Source organism: Podarcis erhardii (assembly GCF_964252035.2).
Source record: "Podarcis erhardii genome assembly, chromosome: 5".
Taxonomy (NCBI): domain Eukaryota; kingdom Metazoa; phylum Chordata; class Lepidosauria; order Squamata; family Lacertidae; genus Podarcis; species Podarcis erhardii.
This window is the reverse complement of record NC_138509.1, coordinates 65,394,794-65,415,845: the sequence shown is the minus strand read 5'-3', so window position 1 is coordinate 65,415,845 and position 21,052 is coordinate 65,394,794. Positions and strand designations below refer to the sequence as shown.

The window sequence follows — 21,052 nt, the reverse complement described above, 5'->3', positions numbered from 1 at the left end:
TGTCTTGACCAGCATGCACTCGGAGAAGGCGGGGCAAGCAGCCGGGAAAGCGAGGGCTTCCGGGAAAGGTAGTTTGTTCAGCTTTGCTGTGAACATTCCTACGGTCTGCGCGCTCCCGGCTCTCTTTCCTCCTGCCTTCTGCTCGCGGGGGTTGAATCATGCAGCTTTCGCCTAAAGCAAAATGTCACACGACGATCCCTTAGCCGAGGCTTTTTGCTTTGTGCGGCTCCCTCAACTCCGTTACCTACCATGGATCAGCTGTGAATCTACAGCATCTCGTCGATTCTGCCCCATTCGTCCTTACAAATGCTGACTTGCATCTCAAGCAAACATTTCTGACAGATCCTGGAAGTCCCTGACGGGCCTAGAATAGGAAAAAACCTGTTGTTTCCTTTGACAATCATAAGGCAGTTCATAACTGGTAGAACGTTGCCTATGTTATCATATTGATTTGGCACGTGTTTTTAGTACTTACGTGTGTTTTAAAATTGCTTTTGTTCTAGTAAGCAGTATGTAAATAATTTTTTTTTAAACAAACTATCAGCTATTTCAAGTCCTCACTTCCAAGATCAGAGCTAATTCTCCCACATAACTTTTGGGCAGAACTGCAGCTGATCCCTGGTCATCTGCATTAAAAAAGAAAAAAAATGCTTTTGGCCCTTGTACCTCACTTTACTAACATGCCCAGGGCAGCTTATCTCTTTATAAATGCCTTGGATGAAGGAATAGAGGGGATGCTTATCAGATTTGCAAATGAGATGAAGCTCTGAGAGGGAACATCTTTATCCCAGTCTTCATCCGTATTGGAACTGTTTTTATATATGGAATTGTGTATAACCTTAAAAGATAAAGATCTTGCACATTAAATTTGGTTTAGATAAAACAAAGTGTAGGCAGGTTAGTATGCCTAGCTGGCTGGCAGCTTTAGCAGGTCTTGCTAGTCCTCAGTTTAAAGAAGGAAGTAGGGTAGGGTCAAGTCACATTGCTCAAGTGAAGGATGGAAAATGCATGACTCTTACATGAGTTATACGGGATAATCTTGTGGTCACTTTAAAGGCCTTTGAACTTACTTCTGCTTCAGTTTTACCAGTCTAGAATATACATGGAATAATCTATGAGCACTGTCCAATATCTTTAAAACTGCTTCTTATCTATTGGTCTGAAGAAACATAAGTGAGGGTAACCTTGGTGAAACTGAGGTCTGGGTCTGATCAGTGAAAGGAAAGTGGGGTATAAATGCAAGAAAATAAATGTGTGTTGTAGTTTTTATGTAGAATAATAGACTGTGCTATCTTACTCAGAGGAGTGTCATTCTTCACAGTTACCATGAGAGGGCATATGCTGTCTTCACCATAAGGCCTATTGAATTCAGTGTGACTTACTTCCAGACAACTGGGGTTACTTCTGCAGTCTACTCGCACGCCTATTTAGAAGAAAGTCTCATTGAGTTCCATGGAGCTTATTCCCAGATAAGCGGACATAAGATTGCAGCCTCATTCACTTTCAGTCTGGTGAGCTGGGACTCATTGGTGGGTCACAACTAAACTCCAGTTGCATGACACCAACAGTAAAGGTAAAGGTACCCCTGACCGTTAGGTCCAGTCACGGATGACTCGGGAGGTTGCACGCTCATCTCACTCTATAGTCTGAGGAAGCTGGCGTTTGTCCACAGACAGCTTCTGGGTCCTGTGGCCAGGATGACTAAGCCGCTTCTGGTGAACCAGAGCAGCACACGGAAAAGCCGTTTACCTTCCCGCCGGAGCAGTACCTATTTATCCACTTGCACTTGACGTGCTTTCGAACTGCTAGGTGGGCAGGAGCTGGGACCGAACAATGGGAGCTCACCCTGTCATGGGGATTCGAACTGCCGACCTTCTGATCGGAAAGCCCTAGACTGTGGTCCAAATATATATTAAAAGCTGTATGTTTGGGTTAAAGGAGTTTCCAGAGTGAAAAGATTGAAGACTTCTGGCCTGATATTATTATTAGTGTGATATTAAGCATATTTACTCAGAAGGATTTCCTAATGATTCTAGTGGGACTTGGTCTTTATTTAATGGGTGCCAGAAAACTGCCTTAGGCTGCAGTCCCATGCCCACTCATCTAGGAATAAGCCACAGTTAACACAGTGGGATGTACAGCTGAAGAAAACACGGGGTTCTGGGAGGGGTAGTACCTCTGGTGGGGGACATGTTGTGCTCCTTCTAGGGTACTTTGGTCCCCACCCTGCAGCACTCAGCAGTCACCAGTGGCTCCTAGAAGATGTCTGCATGTGACAGCAACCACACCCAGGGAACTTAATTATACTCCAGTGCAATTCTGATATAGGTGGAATTGCAAATTTGCTACTGAATTCTTGGCTTTTCCAGAATCCTAACATCCCTACAAAATGTTTGTTTCCACTCAAAAAGTCAGAATTCAGACAGGTTGGAGATATACTGAACATGGGATGAACTTGCTGCACGCACACACACACACACACACACACACACACACACACACACAGATGTGCAGATGATAAGGTGCACACCTTTGTGTGCTCAACCTGTGCCTGGAAATAAAAATGCACCTTGGGGGTTCCTTCCAAAACTACAATGCATTGGTTCTATGATTCTGTGAGTGATAGGTTTATTTATTGTTCACATGAAAGATGGAACAAAGTTCTTTTCTCCTGTTCTGGAAAGTAGGACTCGAACCCAGAGGTTGGGTGGCCATTGTCATGGGTACTTTAGCTAAGATTCCTGCATTGCAGGGAGTTAGACTGGATGGCCCTTGGGTCTCTTTCAACTCTACTCTATAATTCTATTATTATTATTATTATTATTATTATTATTAAAGAAATAAATAAAAATTTGTGCAGCTCTTTGTGGTTAAAAAGACAAACTGAGAAACAAATTAAATACCGTATTTTTTGCTCTATAAGACTCACTTTTTCCCTCCTAAAAAGTAAGGGGAAATGTGTGTGCATCTTATGGAGCAAATGCAGGCTGCGCAGCTAACCCAGAAGCCAGAACAGCAAGAGGGAGCGCTGCTTTCACTGTGCACCGATCCCTCTTAGAATCATAGAATCATAGAGTTGGAAGAGAGCACAAGGGCCATCAAGTCCAACCCCCTGCCAAGCAGGAAACACCATCAGAGCACTCCTGACATATGGTTGTCAAGCCTCTGCTTAAAGACCACCAAAGAAGGAGACTCCACCACACACCTTGGCAGCAAATTCCACTGTCGAACAGCTCTTACTGTCAGGAAGTTCTTCCTAATGTTTAGGTGGAATCTTTTTTCTTGTAGTTTGGAACCATTGCTCCGTGTCCGCTTCTCTGGAGCAGCAGAAAACAACCTTTCTCCCTCCTCTATGTGACATCCTTTTATATATTTGAACATGGCTATCATATCACCCCTTAACCTCCTCTTCTCCAGGCTAAACATGCCCAGCTCCCTTAGCCGTTCTTCATAAGGCATCGTTTCCAGGCCTTTGACCATTTTGGTTGCCCTCCTCTGGACACGTTCCAGTTTGTCAGTGTCCTTCTTGAACTGTGGTGCCCAGAACTGGACACAGTACTCCAGGTGAGGTCTGACCAGAGCAGAATACAGTGGCACTATTACTTCCCTTGATCTAGATGCAATACTCCTATTGATGCAGCCCAGAATTGCATTGGCTTTTTTAGCTGCCGCGTCACACTGTTGGCTCATGTCAAGTTTGTGGTCAACCAAGACTCCTAGATCCTTTTCACATGTACTGCTCTCAAGCCAGGTGTCACCCATCTTGTATTTGTGCCTCTCATTTTTTTTGCCCAAGTGTAATACTTTACATTTCTCCCTATTAAAATTCATCTTGTTTGTTTTGGCCCAGTTCTCTAATCTGTCAAGGTCGTTTTGAAGTGTGATCCTGTCCTCTGGGGTGTTAGCCACCCCTCCCAGTTTGGTGTCATCTGCAAATTTGATCAGGATGCCCTTGAGTCCATCATCCAAGTCGTTGATAAAGATGTTGAATAAGACCGGGCCCAAGACAGAACCCTGTGGCACCCCACTAGTCACTCTTCTCCAGGATGAAGAGGAACCATTGATGAGCACCCTTTGGGTTCGGTCAGTCAGCCAGTTACAAATCCACTGAGTGGTAGCATAGTCAAGACCACATTTTACCAGCTTCTTTACAAGAATATCATGGGGCACCTTGTCAAATGCCTTGCTGAAATCAAGGTAGGCTACATCCACTGCGTTCCCTTCATCTACCAGGCTTGTAATTCTGTCAAAAAACGAGATCAGGTTAGTCTGACACGACTTATTTTTCAGAAATCCATGCTGACTATTGGTGATCACAGTATTCCTTTCTAGGTGCTCACAAACTGTTTGCTTAATGATCTGCTCCAGAATCTTCCCTGGTATTGATGTCAGACTGACTGGGCGGTAATTATTTGGGTCCTCTCTTTTCCCCTTTTTGAAAATAGGGACAACATTTGCCCTCCTCCAGTCTGCCGGGACTCAGTGGCGTAGCGTGGGGGGTGCAGAGGGGGCCGGCCGCACCGGGCGCAACATCTGGGGGTTAGGGAAATCCACGGGTTAGGGGGCGCAAATCCACGGGTTAGGGGGCGCAAATCCATGGGTTAGGGGGCGCAAATTACTTGCCTTGCCCCGGGTGCTGATAACCCACGCTACGCCACTGCCGGGACTTCGCCTGTTCTCCAGGAATTCTCAAAAATGACTGCCAGTGGTTCTGAGATCACATCTGCCAGTTCTTTTAATACTCTTGGATGCAGTTCATCTGGCCCTGGAGACTTGAATACATCTAAACTAGCCAAGTATTCTTGTACTATCTCCTTAGTTATTCTGGGCTGTGTTTCCTCTGCTGAATCGTTTGCTCCAAATTCTTCAGGTCGGGCATTGTTTTCTTTATCGGAGAAGACTGAGGCAAAGAAGGCATTGAGGAGTTCAGCCCTTTCTGTGTCCCCTGTTTGCATTTCACCATCTTCTCCTCTGAGTGACCCCGCTGTTTCTTTGTTCTCCCTTTTGCTACGAACATACCCATAAAAGCCTTTTTTGTTGCTTTTAACCTCTCTAGCAAGCCTGAGTTCATTCTGTGCTTTAGCTTTTCTGACTTTGTGTCTACACGTGCTGCCTATTTGTTTGAATTCCTCTTTGGTGGTTTCCCCCCTTTTCCATTTTTTGTACACATCCTTTTTTAATCTTAACTCAGTTAAAAGTTCTTTAGATAGCCACCCTGGCTTCTTTAGGCACCTTCCATGTTTCCGTCTCATTGGTATTGCCTGAAGTTGTGCTTTTACTATCTCCCTCTTAACAAACTCCCAGCCATCATGAACTCCCTTTCCTTTTAGTATGACTGTCCATGGGATCTCACCCAGCACTTCCCTAAGTTTTATGAAGTCGGCTTTCTTAAAGTCAAGAAATTGAGTCCTAGTATGCTTGGCTGCTCCTTTCCGCTGTATAGTAAACTTCAGAAGAGCATGATCACTCGCGCCTAATGATCCTTCCACTTCTACCCCACTAACCAGGTCATCAACATTGGTTAGGACCAGATCTAAAATGGCTGTTCCTCTTGTTGCTTCTCCCACTTTCTGGACAATGAAGTTGTCTGCAAGGCCAGTGAGGAATCTGTTTGACCTTATGCTCTTGGCTGAGTTTGACATCCAGCAAATATCCGGGTAATTGAAGTCCCCCATTACTACTATCTCCCTTCCTTTTGCATGCTTGGCCATCTGTTCCAGGAAGGCATCATCTATGTCCTCCGTTTGGCTTGGGGATCTATAGTAAACTCCCACAATGAGGTCCCTGTTATTCATCTCTCCCTTAATTTTGACCCAAATGCTCTCACTTTGGCTTTGAGGTTCTAAATCTTGGATCTCTTCACAGGTATACACATCCCTGACATATAACGCCACTCCTCCTCCTTTCTTGTCTGGTCTGTTTCTCTGAAATAGATTGTAACCCTCCATTATTACATTCCAGTCATGGGACTTATCCCACCAGGTTTCAGTGATGCCTATTATGTCATATTTAGTTTGCTGTACCAAGAGCTCAAGCTCATCTTGTTTATTACCCATGCTTTGCGCATTAGTGTACAGACATTGAAGTCCATTAATCATTCCCCCGTGTCTCTTATTTAAGGATTTTTTCCTCCCACCACTAGGTCTGCGTGCTGTTTGCTCCATTTGGTCTATGACATTTGGATGATCATGTTCATCAATTGATAGACTCCTACCTTCAGGAGCACTGTCTTCCTCCCCCACATTAGTCAGTTTAAAGCCCTCCTGATGAGGTTTCTGAGATTTTTGGCAAAAACATTCCTCCCAACCGTTGTGAGGTGCAGCCCATCGCTTGCCAGAAGTCCATCTTCAAGAAACTGCAGTCCGTGATCTAAGAATCCAAACCGTTCCTGTTTACACCATTTGCGAAGCCAGCTGTTCACTTCCACTATTTTTCTCTCTCTCCCTGGGCCACGTCGTTCAACTGGGAGGACAGATGAGATGACAATTTGTGCATTTAATTGCTTCAATTTCCTGCCCAGAGCCTCATAGTCTCTTTTGATCTTCTGGAGGCTATTGCTTGCAGTGTCATTGGTTCCCACATGAATATTGATATTCTTGATATTCTGGCTTCTGAGATTCAGATTTTTTTTTCCTTGTTTTCCTCCTCCAAAAACTAGGTGCGTCTTGTGGTCTGGTGCATGTTATAGAGCGAAAAATACGGTAATTAGTTCTTCATCTTCCAGACTCCAACTATGAAGCCTGACCTCATAATTTCTGGTTGGTGAAGCTAAAAATTGCTTGAAGTGGTTGCTGTGGCAATGCATTGGCTTCCCACGCACAGTACAACAAATTTTTGCCCTTTGGTTGCACTGAAACTCTATTCTTACAGAAATTACCAGATTAAAAATTGAACCCAAACCCTAAAGAGCTAGGTATGGCTCGTACTTAAATACTTTGTATCAGAGGTAGACTATTGATAGTCTACATACACTGTATTATCATCTTGCTGAGTAGCATCAAAAGCAAGAGTCTCTAACATGGTGCCTGTGGGTGGCAAACATTCTTTCCAGTGCATTTTCCTGTCACTTTGCTTCTCACTGAAGTCTGATATTTTGGGGGAGTTGGTTTGTTGTGCAGGTTCTCCCAATAAACTGTAATTGAACAACCTGACTTTGCTGATGTATGACTGAACCCCACTCAAAAATAGTGGCAGTCAGAAAATGCCCTAAGTCTTTAGTACAACGGACCTGATTACCAACATGGATACAGCTGGGGGAATAAACTTGGGTGAGAGGAAATGTCCTCTGCTCAGTTTGATGGATGAATGATGAGCCTTGAAAGATCATGTACCAGACTGAAGCTTTGGGTATCACACATCCACAGCAAAACGGAAAGGTAATTTTGGTTGCAAGTGTTTGCTAGGGTTGGGTCTAGCCTCCAGGTGGCAGTAGTTCCTTATCAGCACCACCCCAAATCTCAATCATCCACAGATCAAAGAGTTGTGAATATCACTGTGTTTCATGCCTCACTTGAGAGCTCAACTTACTAGAGTTATATACAATAAGGTTTCCCACAGAGAAAAGTGTTTGAAACCGAGAATACAAAGGGGAAACATAACCCACTACAAACTTATTATGTGTATGACCCAATGAAACTAGTGAAAGTGGTCTAAGATGTTCCATGTAATTTAGGGGTAGGGGCTCTTTTTCAGACTGAGCGCCACATTTCCTTGTTGGGAACCTTCCAGGGGTCACAATGATTGGTACTGCCAGAGGCAAAAGAAGGCAGAGCAGTGAATGTGACTCCTACCTTTGTACTGTAGGCTACCTTCCAGCCACACAAAGACCAGAGGTTTCTATATACACAAATACTTGTATCTTTCATCCTGGCAAGCAAGACAACAACGATGAGTTTTTCAGACCATTATATTGTTCTTTGTGTTACATTTATTGGCTTGTTTGTAGTTGCTTTTTACTGTATTTATGTGAATAGTTTTATTTGTTACCCTATAATCTTTCGAGGATACATATTTCAAATAAATAGCAACTCCATGCAAGCATATGACCTATGGGGAATGAAGCATTGTGGCCCTGATGACTCTACCTTTTGGGGACAATGAAGTCATGGTGAATGCTATAAAACAGGTACATCCAACTCTCTAGAGACTGCGATCTACTCCCAGTACTGTATAATAAAACTGGCAGTGGCCTACCCATTGTCATTATTGCCCAGAGTTGTTGAGCTTTTGGGGGGGAAGATTACATAAAAACGATCACAACACAGTACGCTGTCCTCCCTCCTTACAACACTCTGCCGCCAATGCAGGAAATACTAGCTTTCACAGAGGGCACAGCTCGCCGTGATAGATCAGGAGCACCCACCCGATCACTTTTTTTAATCCCATGATCGACCTGGAGCACACTGCCAATCTGCCTGTCGGTTGTGGTCGACCAGTTGAACATGTCTGCTATAACACAGTTCAGTCTCCCACCCTGCTTCCTAGAAAGGTCATTCTTCCTTTTTGTTCTTCCATTAATGGGATTGGCTGTGCTCTGCCACTACAGTCAGAGGCAGGAATGCTTCTGAATACCAGTTACTGGAAACTGCAGGAGAGGAGAGTGCTGTCCTGCTTGGGTCCTGTTTGCAGGTTTCTCACAGGTATCGGCTTGGCCATGGTGAAAACAGGATGCTCAACTAGACAGGCCATTGGCTTCTTGCAGGCTCTTACGTTCTTATGTGGTTATGCAATATGCCAGCATCATTTAACTATGAATTTAACAGCACAGTCATGGGCTTACCTACCTGTCTCATACTGAAGCCTTGAGAGCTGAGTGCAGTGATGCACACCTGTGCAGTGACCTTTTGAAAATGCCCCAGGGTGCTAGCTGACACAATCTACCCACGTAGAAAAAAATTAATACAGTAATTACCTGTCTCCACATTGCCAAGAAGCCCAGTACATGAAGTGAGGAAAGCTGCTGCCTCTCCTTGCCCTGAGGCTGCTGCCCCTGCAGACGAGAGAGAGAGAGAGAAATGGGTTCGAAGCTATTCTCATCTCCACCTCTGCAAGTGGTTTCACACACTTCAAAGCTCGTCTTTCTGTCTCTCTCCATGCAGACCAGTTACAGAGATGAAGGAGTGGAAGGCAATTATTTCAGTAAAATTGTTCTGGTTGCCACACCAATAAAAAGCATTCCCATAGCCAGATTGATGCTTAAGCTATGTATTCAGGGCTGCAATTAACAAAAATAAAACTTAATGTCTTTCAGTTGCTTCTGCTCTTTAGATGGCAATGTGTTTTACTTCACATGTTTACCAAAATGTGGCAAGCCAAACCTGCTGCCTTTGAGGGCCTCTTTCTGCTGGATTTCTGCCCCAAAGTCTTTCTATCACGATGGTGGAAGAACATGTGTTTTGGGACAGAAGTGTTTTCCAGGGACTAATTAAGAGGTTTCTGTTTAGACAGTTCTACCTGACATAAAATGGTTGCTGGGTTATTGTTGCTGTAGATTGCTGTATTTTGACTGCTCTTTTTTTAAAAAAAAAATAGCTTTGATATTTGTTTTATTGTGCATTTTTAAATTTATATAAGCTGCCATGAGAACCTGTTTACAGGTTAAAAAGTGGGATATAAAATTGTAAATAATTAAATTTTAACTAAATGTTACAGTGGTGGCTATGTTCTTCATTGTCAGAAGCAGTATTATCATCATTATTTTTTTTCACCCAAGGATCACAAGGCAGTTTACAATGTTGTATACCTCTGACTACCACTTGCTGGGAATAAACAGCAACTGTATTAGGCTAGCCACTGTCTCTCAGCCTGACCCACCTCATAGGGCAGTTGTGAAGATAAAAAGGAGAGGGAGGGAACCACGTATGCCACCTTGAGCTCCTTGGAGGAAAGGTAGAATATGAAGGTAATAATAAATAAATAAATAAATAAATATGAATACCTACATACAAACAGGACCTTTCCACACTTACTGTCTATTAAAAAACAGCTGCAACTCCAACCTGTTGAGCAACATTTACTGTTTGAATAAGCAGCTATGGGTTGTTAGTAGAAGGAAAGCAGCAGACTGGTATTTTGTGTCCATGGACAAGCATTTGCATGTGTGCATGCTAGAATCAAGATGGAATCATCTCCATATTCAGAAATTTAACTTCTACACCATAATCCTTCACACTGCAATCTGAAAGTAAGTCCTGTCAATTTCAGTGGGACTTAATGCCAGGTAAGTGTGTGCAGGATTGCAGTCTTAGATACCCCAAAGGACGAGCCTGAAACCTGAAATACTCCACAGACTGCAAGGATGGCTTCCACAACATTTATTTTCTATGTTTATTGCATATACGGCCTTGGACCCTTGTACTTACAGGACTGCCTCTCCTGGTACGCCCCGTGGAGGACCTTACGGTCCACAACAATAATACTTTGGAGGTCCCAGGCCTCAAGGACCAGCATGAGTGGCCTGGCCTGGTGAAATTTCAATTCCTTACCCCTTTAGTTATGATTTGTGGGTTCCCACTTAATTTTATTTTGATTTTAAATGTGATTTGAATTGTATTTTAAACTAATCATTTGATTTTGTGTTTTTAATGTTGTTTAATGTATTTTATATATTTGGTGTATAAATTATTATTATTATTATTATTATTACCGTATTTTAATGCATCACAAATATAATGTAGCATTGCATCGTTTTGAAATGTAAGCCACCTCACGACCCTTTTGAGGACTGACAGGTAGGGTAGAAATAATAAGCAAATAATTTCCTCCCAAAGACAAAATACAGACAAAATAGGCACAATTTCTTCTCCCAAGGGACAGCTAACAAAAATGAGGGTTGTCCCTGCCTTGGTAAACAGGGATAGTTGTAGTGTTTTGCAAGCTGCACAAGGGATCCATGGGGAAAGCAAGAAGCACGCATGTGTGATCTCATGTGTGCACATCTATGTCAGAAGCACTATCTACTATAACAACAGGCTCATGAAGGGGTTTGCCAACTTCAAACATGCCTTCCTCACAAGCGGTGGGCAAAGGCACATGTAGGGGTATGACTGGTTTGGACATACCGGGAGCAGAGCTTCTGGGGCACAGCAGCAAGTGCCACAGCTATGAAGTCCAACTGAAGGTGAGAGGCAGGAGGGAGGGTGGATTTGGGCATTGCACAGGGCGCCACTGAAATTTGAAATGCTAAGGTTCACCACTGATGTGAGCCCCTGTTGTGACAGAGAACATTACATGTTGTATTTTAAGATAGTTACAAAAAAACAACAACCCTCCATACACAATAATAATTGTCTGTTTCCTCTACCAACATATCATCCTTTCCTGGAAAGGAAAGGCAAAAAGTAATCCCATATATTCCACCAGCCTTATATGACATATCAGAAAGTTGAGAAATAATATAAAGGGCTCTCACATACAGGAGGTCCTGTTTAGCTATGTCGTCTTCTTCTTCTTCTTCTTCTTCTTCTTCTTCTTCTTCTTCTTCTTCTTCTTCTTCTTCTTCTTCTTCTTCTTCGTGTTTTCCCCCCAGGCCAGCTCTTCCAACATTAAAACAAGATGCAATTTTGAAAATGTCGATGTGTCTATGAATATGAAATGAGAGAAGATATGTCTGCCTTTCCCAACATGGTATCCTCCAGATTTTTTGTGACCAGCCAGCAAGAGAGAACCAGGTTGAGGGATGCTGGAATAACTTAACTGAGAAAAATTGTAACTTCCAAAAGCATTCCTCAAGTCCTAAGCAAAAGGGGGGAGGATATGTATTAAATTCCTTCTTTGCTATTCTTTTCCCATGTTATTTCCATTCATTTGTGTTATTAACTCACCAGGGCGCTCCTGTGCCTTTAAAAGGTAGTGAGAGAAGCCAAGAAGAAGCTGATTCATCTGATCTAGTCACATTCTTAGGAATCCTGGGGGCTTTGTGCACGGTTATGAGGGCAAGCGCCATGTGGGTGGCCAAGTTTCCCCCTCAGGACCTGAATTCCAACAAGAAATATGGGGAGTAGTTGAACTATGTTATACAACAGGATCAGCCAGTGGCACTGTGTTCAGCAGTCATGGTGAACAATCCTTCTAAAAAGATATTATAAACAAAAGGGAGCGTCTCTGTGTGAGGGTTCTCTTTATTTACATCAGGAGTGGGCAATACGTGAACCTAGCATTGCATGTGGCCCTCAGTTCAATTTAATGTGGCCCTTGGCTTAATATCAAAGGCCTGCTGCTAGATGATGGTTCAGATCTCTGGCAAGAGAGACTCTTATACCACAGTCTGCTGGGAAGGAAGGAAGGAAGGAAGGAAGGAAGGAAGGAAGGAAGGAAGGAAGGAAGGAAGGAAGGAGAAACAAGAGAGGGGTGAATGCGGGAATGCAGCTTTCTATTTGAGAATCCTTTCTTTTTTCCTATTATTATTTATTTGCAAATTTAATGAAGAAGAAAAAATAAGCCACAATCAGTTCACATTCTGAATACAATAACCAGCAGTGCTTACATTTTAGTTAAACATATAAGCTAAAATAAGCTCTCCAAATATCCAGCAAGGTATCCACAAAAAATTGACATCAACATGAAATATGTTCTATTGTGGCCAGTACCATGAGATCCTCAGAACGTTGTGTAATAGATGGTGGGTATTTATCTTTCCAGGCTCAAAAGTAAAAGTCTCTTAGCAACCATAAGGGCTTGCGAAATTCACATCTATCCCGATACTACATGAATATAATTTAAAAGTACATGAACATCTGAAAATATTGATGATTTCGCCATTACAAAATTGATGTGAATAACAACTTCGGACCAAAAAGAAGATATCACTGGAGAAGCCCACACCATGTACCTCACTGAGGCATTCTTAATATTGCATGGTCAACATTTGCCGTATTTTTCTGTCTATAAGATGCCCCCATGTATAAGATACCCCCTATTTTGGGGGACTCCGATTTAAGAAAATCCACCCTTGGCACTATCCATGTATAAGAAGCCCCCAAATTTTTGACATTATTTTTTAGGGGGGAAATCTAGTCTTATGCAGTACACGGAAAAATAACTGTAGAATTCTTTCTAAGCATGCCTTTAAACATTTTCTTATTATATGTGCCAAATAACTGAAGGAGGAAGGTACACTGAATGCACTTATGACTAAAAAGAGAACACATTTTTAAATTTTCATTCTAGTTTGTGTGGTTTTCTCAAGTCTGTAAATAAGCAGGATGTAGATTTATAATCCACCGTTTTGTTTTCTTCACATTACAGATATGAAGGAGATTATGTCCATCAAATCCTGTGTGACGTTCAAGAATAAGAATTTCTCATGCCTATCTCATCGGTCCACATGGCAATAGAGGACAGCCAGTGACTGGCCTGCTTGAAATGAGAATGTAGCCTGTCTTCCCTTGACATGTTTGATTAACCCTTCATTGATTAACCCTTGGTGGAGGTGGCAGGCAGAGGCTAGGACTCAGTACGTATAGTATCTGATACATGTGACAGAGCTTGAATTCATATGTAATGAAGAGGAATAACTCTCAGTTCCCTCAATTTCTCACCCTCAACCCTAACCCTGCGGAAAGCCATCTAATTAGATTTGAATTTGATCTTGACTTGTTTTTAGGAGGTAATTATTGTTTGATTTTATATTAATGTTATATATTTGATGTTAGCCGCCCTGAGCCTGGTTTCGGCCGGGGAGGGCGGAATACAAATAAAAGTTGTTGTTTTTATTTATTATTAATTTATTATTATTATTATTATTATTATTATTATTATCCTAAATCCAGTTCACCAGTTAACATTTCTGCAGCAGTTTGCAAACCAGTAAAAATAATCCTCATGAAAACATATCAGCATTTTAGCGCAAATTTATCCTAATAAATACATCTTAATGCAGTTTTGAATACACATTTTTGTAAGCAATTTCCCCTGACACAATGCATTTATGTTATTTTCACTAATATATGCATTTATATGCACACTTTACCCTAGTATGTGAATATTTGTACACATTACTTGGCAGGAGAAGTGCATTGCAAAATTCAGAGAATGCGGTATTTTTGCCAGAGAGCACACTATTTGTGTTGCTGTTTACTGTGTGGATTGTGGCTGTGCCATAACCACAAGCAATCATCAGATATATCTTGCAATGTAATAACTGACAATGACCCACTTCTCCGCCCCCTACATGTTCTCCTCATTTTGAAATGTATGTTTTAAAAAAAATATCTGAAGGCTATGCACTGTAACACTGTACAATGTTAGCATAAGGGTGCTCATCTGGTGGTTATTATTTTTAAGTGGTGAAATGCAACAATTGCAACAATGCCAGCACTGTTTGAAGAACCTTGGTATCTGAAGAAGTGTGCATGCACACGAAAGCTCATACCAAGAACTGACTTAGTTGGTCTTTAAGGTGCTACTGGAAGGAATTTGTTTTGTTTTGACTATGGCAGACCAACACGGCTACCTATCTGTAACTGAAGAACCTTTGGTTAGGTGTAATTTTATTTTCCAGTTATTTGAAGGTTCAGTGTTCTCTTTACCTTCCACTGGAGTGCTCAATTGTTGTTGGGTTTTCTTAAAGCAGCAGTGCACTGCCTCTTGTCATTAAATGAACATACGATTTCACACGGGTGCCTCCAGCTTGTATATTTTGTGGGAAGAATTCAAGCACACAACGGAAATTTAGCTTTGCACAATTCAAGTGGAATAACGTGCTCTGTCACCCTATTGCAACAAACACACTTAGACTTTTTGTGGTTTGGAAGGTGATGGGGAAATACACTGAAAAGCATGGGGTGAATATACGATTGATAGGAAATAGGAATGGAGGAGAAATTGCATTCAGTTTGCATTTAAAAACAAACTTGCCAAATTCACGCTCTCTGAAAGAGGATGTGAACCACAACAGAGCCATCCTTCAAAATGCACACTTTTCTCAGGCATGGAGAGATGAGCAGCAAAAACCCATTAGGGGTACAGTGGTGCCTCGCAAGACGAAATTAATTTGTTCCACAAGTTTTTTCTTCTTGCGAGTTTTTCGTCTTGCGAAGCACGGTTTCCCATAGGAATGCATTGAAAATCAATCAATGCATTCCTATGGAGACCGTCCGGGGACAGAGGGGAAGCGCCGCGCGCCTTCCCCTCTGTCCCCGGACCTGTTTAAAGCAAGGGGCGGCGGGGAGAAGATTGCTTCTCCCCGTTGCCTGCCCCGCAATCTCCGGGGACAGACAGGAAGGCGTCCCCTCTTTTGAAGCAAGGGGCGGAGGGGAGAAGATCGCTTCTCCCCGTTGCCACCCCTTGGTTCAAAAGGGGTCCGGGGACAGAGGGGAAGACGCGCTGCGCTTCCCCGCTATCCCCGGAGCTTGCGTGGCAAGCTTCGTTTTGCAAAGCAAGCCCATAGGGAAATGCGTCTTGTGAAGCGGCTAAGAAAATGAAAAACTCCTTCGTCTAGCGAGTTTTTCATCTTCCGAGGCGTTCGTCTTGCGGGGTACCACTGTACAGTCATACATCGGTTGAAATAGCTTCGGGTTGAGCATTTTCGGGTTGCGCTCCACGGCAACCCGGAAGTAACGGAGCGAGTTACTTCCGGGTTTCGCAGCTTGCGCATGCGCAGACGCTCCAAAAGACGTCACACGCATGTGCGGAAGCGGCAAATTGCGACCCGCGCACGTGCAGACGCGGGTTGCGTTCGCTTCAGGATGCGAACGGGGCTCTGGAACGGATCCCGTTCACATCCAGAGGTATCACTGTATTTGAGTTAGTGGCTCTGGAAATAGGTCCAGGGGAGTTGTGGGAAGAGGCAGTGGTCCACCAGTTACCTTAGGTTACATTACCATAGGCAGTGCTTTTTTTGTGGCGGGGAACACAGGGGTACGCATACCCCTAAACATTTTGTGAATCTAAGTTTGGCCTCATTGAAGGGCAGTATTTCAATATGAGTAGGGAAATGAGAGTATCCCTAAACATATATTTTTTAAAAAAGAAAAAAACCCACTGACCTTAGGTAACCAAAAGGCTGCCAGCAGCCCTTTGAGGTGGGCTGCTGTTTCCCCATTTTAAAAGATGAGGAACAGAGAGGCTTGCAACTCTCTCCCTCATGCCTAGACACCCCTTTCAACAACACTTTACTGATAGTGAGAACAAGATTGTTGGTGTCGCAACTCCAAGAGCCACTCTCAGCCTTGCCCGGCACAGTTCCCTGGTGCCTCCTTAAGAACGAGGAGAAAGGGGCGGGCAGATTCTTTCTACCAGATTCAACTCCTCCCGCTAGTTAATCCACCTTCCTTACAAGGCTACTGCTAGAAGCTGGCTTTCCCCTCCCTTTGAAAAAGAGCAGAGCCAGAGCTGACAGCGGCAAAGGAGGCTGCAAGAAGAGCGGGACCGTGGCTCCAGGTCTTTTGGAAGAAGCAAATGCAGCGTGGCTTCAGCAGCTCAGCATCCTTATTATAGTCTCTCTGCAGCCCAGGCCCTGGAGAAGGGGGCAAGTTCTTCCCAAGGAAAATACAAAAACATACGAAGCCAAACTGCATATAATTGTGGGTGGAAATGCTCTGGAAAGGTAAATGGCTTTATAAAGCTGAAAAGCTTGATGGTTTGGATTTATTTGCTGTTTCCTTTCCTCATGCCCTATTTAGAATAGGCCATCCCATCCCAGGACTCCTGTTGCTGATGTGTGTACCTTGCTAGGTTTCTAACTTCTGAGCAAAAAGTTGCATTGTTGGTTAACCTGTATTTCCCGCCAAATCAGGTTCAAGCGATTGTTTGATGCCCCAATGCTATTTCTGACCCTCATTTTAGGCCCTTGTGTCTCTCTGGGTGTGGAGTGGGTGGGATGCTTTGCTCTTGTCATTCAATGAATGCTTAGGGTTGTTCTGCTCATCCTGTTAGGGGACCAAAAAAAATCTCAGTAAGAAATAGGCTGGAAAAAGATGGTGCAAATGGCACACCTTGCTGCTAGAGACATTTAGGTAAATCCCATCTTGTTTTATGTCCTGCCGGAAACCTCTGTGGAACCTCTTGGTCCTCTTGTCAGGGTTTCAGGCTGCTTCTGCCGTCAGGCCATTGGCCATTCTTGGTCCAGTTATTTACAGGGTCCCAGGCAGTGGTCTTTCCACCAGGAATTGAATCTTTGTGCACATGGGGTATGCGCTCTGACTGCTGCTGAGCTATGCTGGTCTTTCCATTGATGTTCTCTGTGTGAAGCCAGAATTTCATTTTGTAAATAAATTCTATTAAGGTTTATAGAGGAAAAATGCAAAACATAATCTCTTTCCCCCCTTTTTTAACCAAACTGTCAAGCCAGAATTTCATATCTTGTCTATGAAGTGTTTTGTTAGGGATGTGCCAAATCGATGCTCGGGGCTGGGAGTTAGTTACCAGACGCAACTGGAGAGGTTTATTTGCAGCTCTGTGATTTTTAAATTAATAACATCTGTGAAACAACATTGATGCAATAATAATGACTTCTTACTTAAGATCAAGAATTTTGTGTGCCTATCGCACCAAACAAAAACCCTTTCGAGGTTTCTATGTTCTGTCTGTCTGTCTGTCTGTCTGTCTGTCTCATACATGCCCAGAGGATAAAGTCTGGGGTGACAGTTCTTGTTCTGTGAAGAAGCCAAGGGAGACAGCTTGTTGAGATCCTTATTTCTCAGCCAGCCATATTTTGGTTGAGTGGATGATGTGATTTGATGTGCACATTTTTTTGCTGATTTTACTGCCACTGGGATTTTGTATTCTTCGGTGGTTACTTTATTATTCTCTGTCACAAAAAAACAACAACACAAGATGGGAGTATCTGTCTTTGAACATTACCTTAGAGATTCTCACCAAATTTAACGTCTGCTGTGCTAATTCTTAAAGGGGGCTAGTGGGTCTGTAAGAAATAGCATTAGATTTGTAAAAATTCTGCCAGCATCCCCCCTTGCACTTGTAGATGCCCTGCAGCCTACAAGATGTGATTTGTGTTCTGGGGTGTTTACTTTTGCTTTTATTTTTGCAAGAATCACTAAAGCACCAATGTTTGCGTAGGCCCCATTGAACACAGGGGAACTTCCTTTGAGTAAAAAATGCATACGGTTGTGATGCGATTCCGTTTCCAGCATAAATAGTGTTAAGTATTAAAATACAACATCGCAATGAGATTTGGATGCCTGGGTACTCCTTTTGTGCACTTTTTTTTTTTAGTTCATGGATTTTTCAATGTTCTTTATCAACCAGGCAGCCCCAAAGAGCATTCGTGGCAAGAGCTGCAGTGAATCAGGATCATAGTGAACCACTGGCCAGCTGTAGATTTCCCTGGAGGCATCCTACTACCAACTCATTCCTCATGACCGCTCCACCCTGCCTGCTTGGGGCTAGGTGATGAAGATGGAGGTTCTGCGCCGCTCTTCTGTCTTTGCTGCAGAAGTCATGGAAGTGTTTGATCGGACTCCTACAGACAAGGAGCTTGTATCGCAGGCCAAAGTGCTCTGCAGAGACTTCATTCACTCCAGGCTGATTCGGGCTGGAATTGGCTGGAACAAGCCTGAGCAAAGCACACCTGTTCCTGGTGGCAAGTTAGCAGAAGTGTCCAACATACTTCTAAGATTAGGTAAGTGCTGAAACTGTCAGTGCCTCTGTGAGGGTGGCAGGTTGGATTCCTGGGATTTCTGCCTGGATCAGGGGGAAGATGCTGTTGAGTGAAAGGCTCGGCAAACAAATCCCCCGCAATCGTGCTAATTTCTGCTAGGGCATCCAGGTGAATGGTGTATGGTCATATTCCTCTAAAACTGCTCATGCCTGTAGAATCAGAAGTGTGTGGTATGCTCAGCCCAGACTTCTGGACCTCCTCATTGCCCATGTGTGCTTGGGAAAAAAGTGATGACAGTATGTGAACAGACATAGTTTTAACTGTGAGCCCACTGGGGAAGTGAACTCATTGCAGTTTAGACATTGTGGGATACAAATTTAAAACATCATCAGCATCAGAAACATATATACCATCTTCCTAGGACTGAGTATAGGCGAAATTTGTTTTCCTTGTTTGCATCACTGATTGGCCATCCAGTGTGCATTTATAAAGCCACTTCCTCTGTTCATAGACCAGGGCTGTGCACAGAGCTGATTGGCTGGTCTTTGTATCAATCATGTAGGGCACATTTAAATATAAACTTTTTAGAAAGAAAGAAAGACCCAACAAACAATCAAATAGCTCTGCAGATAATTAAAAAACAAAAATATGCCCCCTTGGAACAAGGGGAAGGGTGGGAGTAACAATCAGCCTACTCTTTGGAACTTGACATGTGTGTCCATTTGAGGAAGGAAGGATGGGAGCAGATAGAGTTCAACCTGCTGCGCCCTCTGTTGTTCTCAGGTACAATAACATTTCACTAGTCTAGTTCAGAGATATAGCTATATGCCCTCCAGATGTTGTGGACTATAACTCCCATCAGCCTCGACTTGTATTGTCAATGGGTGTTTTAGTCCGCAACTCGGGGTGTTATCATGTCGGCTACCCATGCTCCAGTTGTACTACTCTATAGAATCTGACTCAAGATAGTATCATTCTGGTTGAACATTTTGCTGTGCTCAAAATTTTTTAACCAGGGACGAAGGAAATACATGTGCACATCACAAGCAATGATGCCACTATCATACCCTGAAAAATAATTGCTGCCTATAAGATAAGACTTTTTGAGGCTAGAATCCCTTCTGGCATTTGCTTAGCAACCTGCCCATAATAGATTAGTGTTGCATCTTCATTTGTGAACAGTAAACTTGTGCTTTCAGTTGCCCTCAATTATGACAGATGGTGAGCATAAGGGATGCTGAAATAAGATTTCTACTCAGTTGCAAGAATCTTCTGCAGTCAAAATAGTTGCACCCCACTTTTCCAAAGCACTGCAGGCAATCAGCTGTCATTTGGCTTTATATTGTGAAAACATTATGTGGGATTATAGTACCAGGGACAGACCTCAGTAACAGCACCCTATGCAAGGCCAAAATTTGAGATGCACACCCCATAGCCCTCCCGTCTCCTTCCCAAAGCTGGCTAAGCGCTAACTAGGCATGGGGAAGGAGGTGGGAAGACTCTGGTACCCTGTCAGCACTCAGGCCTCCTTCCTGAAGCAAGTGCTTACTAGGCTTTGGGAAGGAGGCAGGAAGGCGCCCCCTCAGCTCAGCGCCCTGTTCTGGGTAACCGGTTGTGCCACCCTAAATCCACCTCTGATAGTACTAGTTATACATCTCTTTTCTCTCTGTCATTTGGCTTTGGTATCGCTGTTGACACTTGCCAAGTCAGTACTTGAAGAGCCAATTTCATGGCTAAGGAGATTTGTACGAAGATGGGAATTTGTTCTGGCATTTTTGCTTGTTCAGATTTTTTACAGCAATAAATAGCAGCATACTGTGCACTTATGGTATTTAGTTATATAACTGAAAGACCCGAATGGCCTACCTTTGCAATGTTTTGGTATCTTGATACTCTGGAGAGGAATAGTTCAATGCTGTGGGTTCTGTAGTGCACAAAATGTTTCTTAGAAAAAGTGGGCTTCTTTATTTGTCAAATGTTTTTTTAAAAGATTACACCTTTGAGAACCTCTGACAAGGTTCCGAAATGTTGTCACAAGGAGCCTCCATAAGCCAAATGCTTTTGTTGTTGTTTAGTCGTTTAGTCGTGTCCGACTCCACGTGACCCCATGGACCAGAGCACGCCAGGCACACCTGTCTTCCACTGCCTCCCGCAGCTTCGTCAAACTCATGTTCGTAGCTTCGAGAACACTGTCCAACCATCTCGTCTTCTGTCGTCCTCTTCTCCTTGTGCCCTCAATTCCCTCCATATCCCAGTGTCTCCTCCATCTACAAGAATGAGAGAGAGAAGGCATCAAAGCCTTCCTTAAAAAGGACAAATTAAACATTTTTGTTTGCTCAAGGTTATTTGAGTATGTAGCTTTGGCATATTTATGAAGAGGTTATACACATCACTGATAATGATACCATCAAAATGCAGTGGGAACACCAATCTTAACAGCTGTCCTTTTAAATGTCTGTTTCTGGACTTTTTTACAGCTGGTTTTAATCCACC

General features: G+C 43.2%; 2 protein-coding genes across 2 annotated transcripts in view; one reads left to right on the top strand and one right to left on the bottom strand.

Annotated features, from left to right (window-relative positions):
- Window positions 1-83: 83 nt before the first annotated feature.
- Window positions 84-16,369, bottom strand: LOC309343311 (uncharacterized protein). The gene is made up of 5 exons (XM_081864644.1): window positions 16,277-16,369; window positions 11,823-11,972; window positions 11,415-11,733; window positions 8,912-8,989; window positions 84-364 (listed from the first exon to the last, which is right to left on the bottom strand). The coding sequence occupies exons 2-5, from the start codon at window positions 11,878-11,880 to the stop codon at window positions 322-324; spliced, it is 498 nt and encodes a 165-aa protein (XP_081720770.1). The 5' UTR covers window positions 11,881-11,972; window positions 16,277-16,369; the 3' UTR covers window positions 84-321.
- BOK (BCL2 family apoptosis regulator BOK) overlaps window positions 16,320-21,052 on the top strand; it is a 23,418-nt gene continuing 18,685 nt past the window's right edge. The window contains exons 1-2 of the mRNA XM_081864643.1: window positions 16,320-16,546; window positions 18,208-18,580. Coding sequence (XP_081720769.1) covers window positions 18,352-18,580 — 229 coding nt within the window. The 5' untranslated portion in view covers window positions 16,320-16,546; window positions 18,208-18,351. The remainder of the gene's footprint in view (window positions 16,547-18,207; window positions 18,581-21,052) is intronic.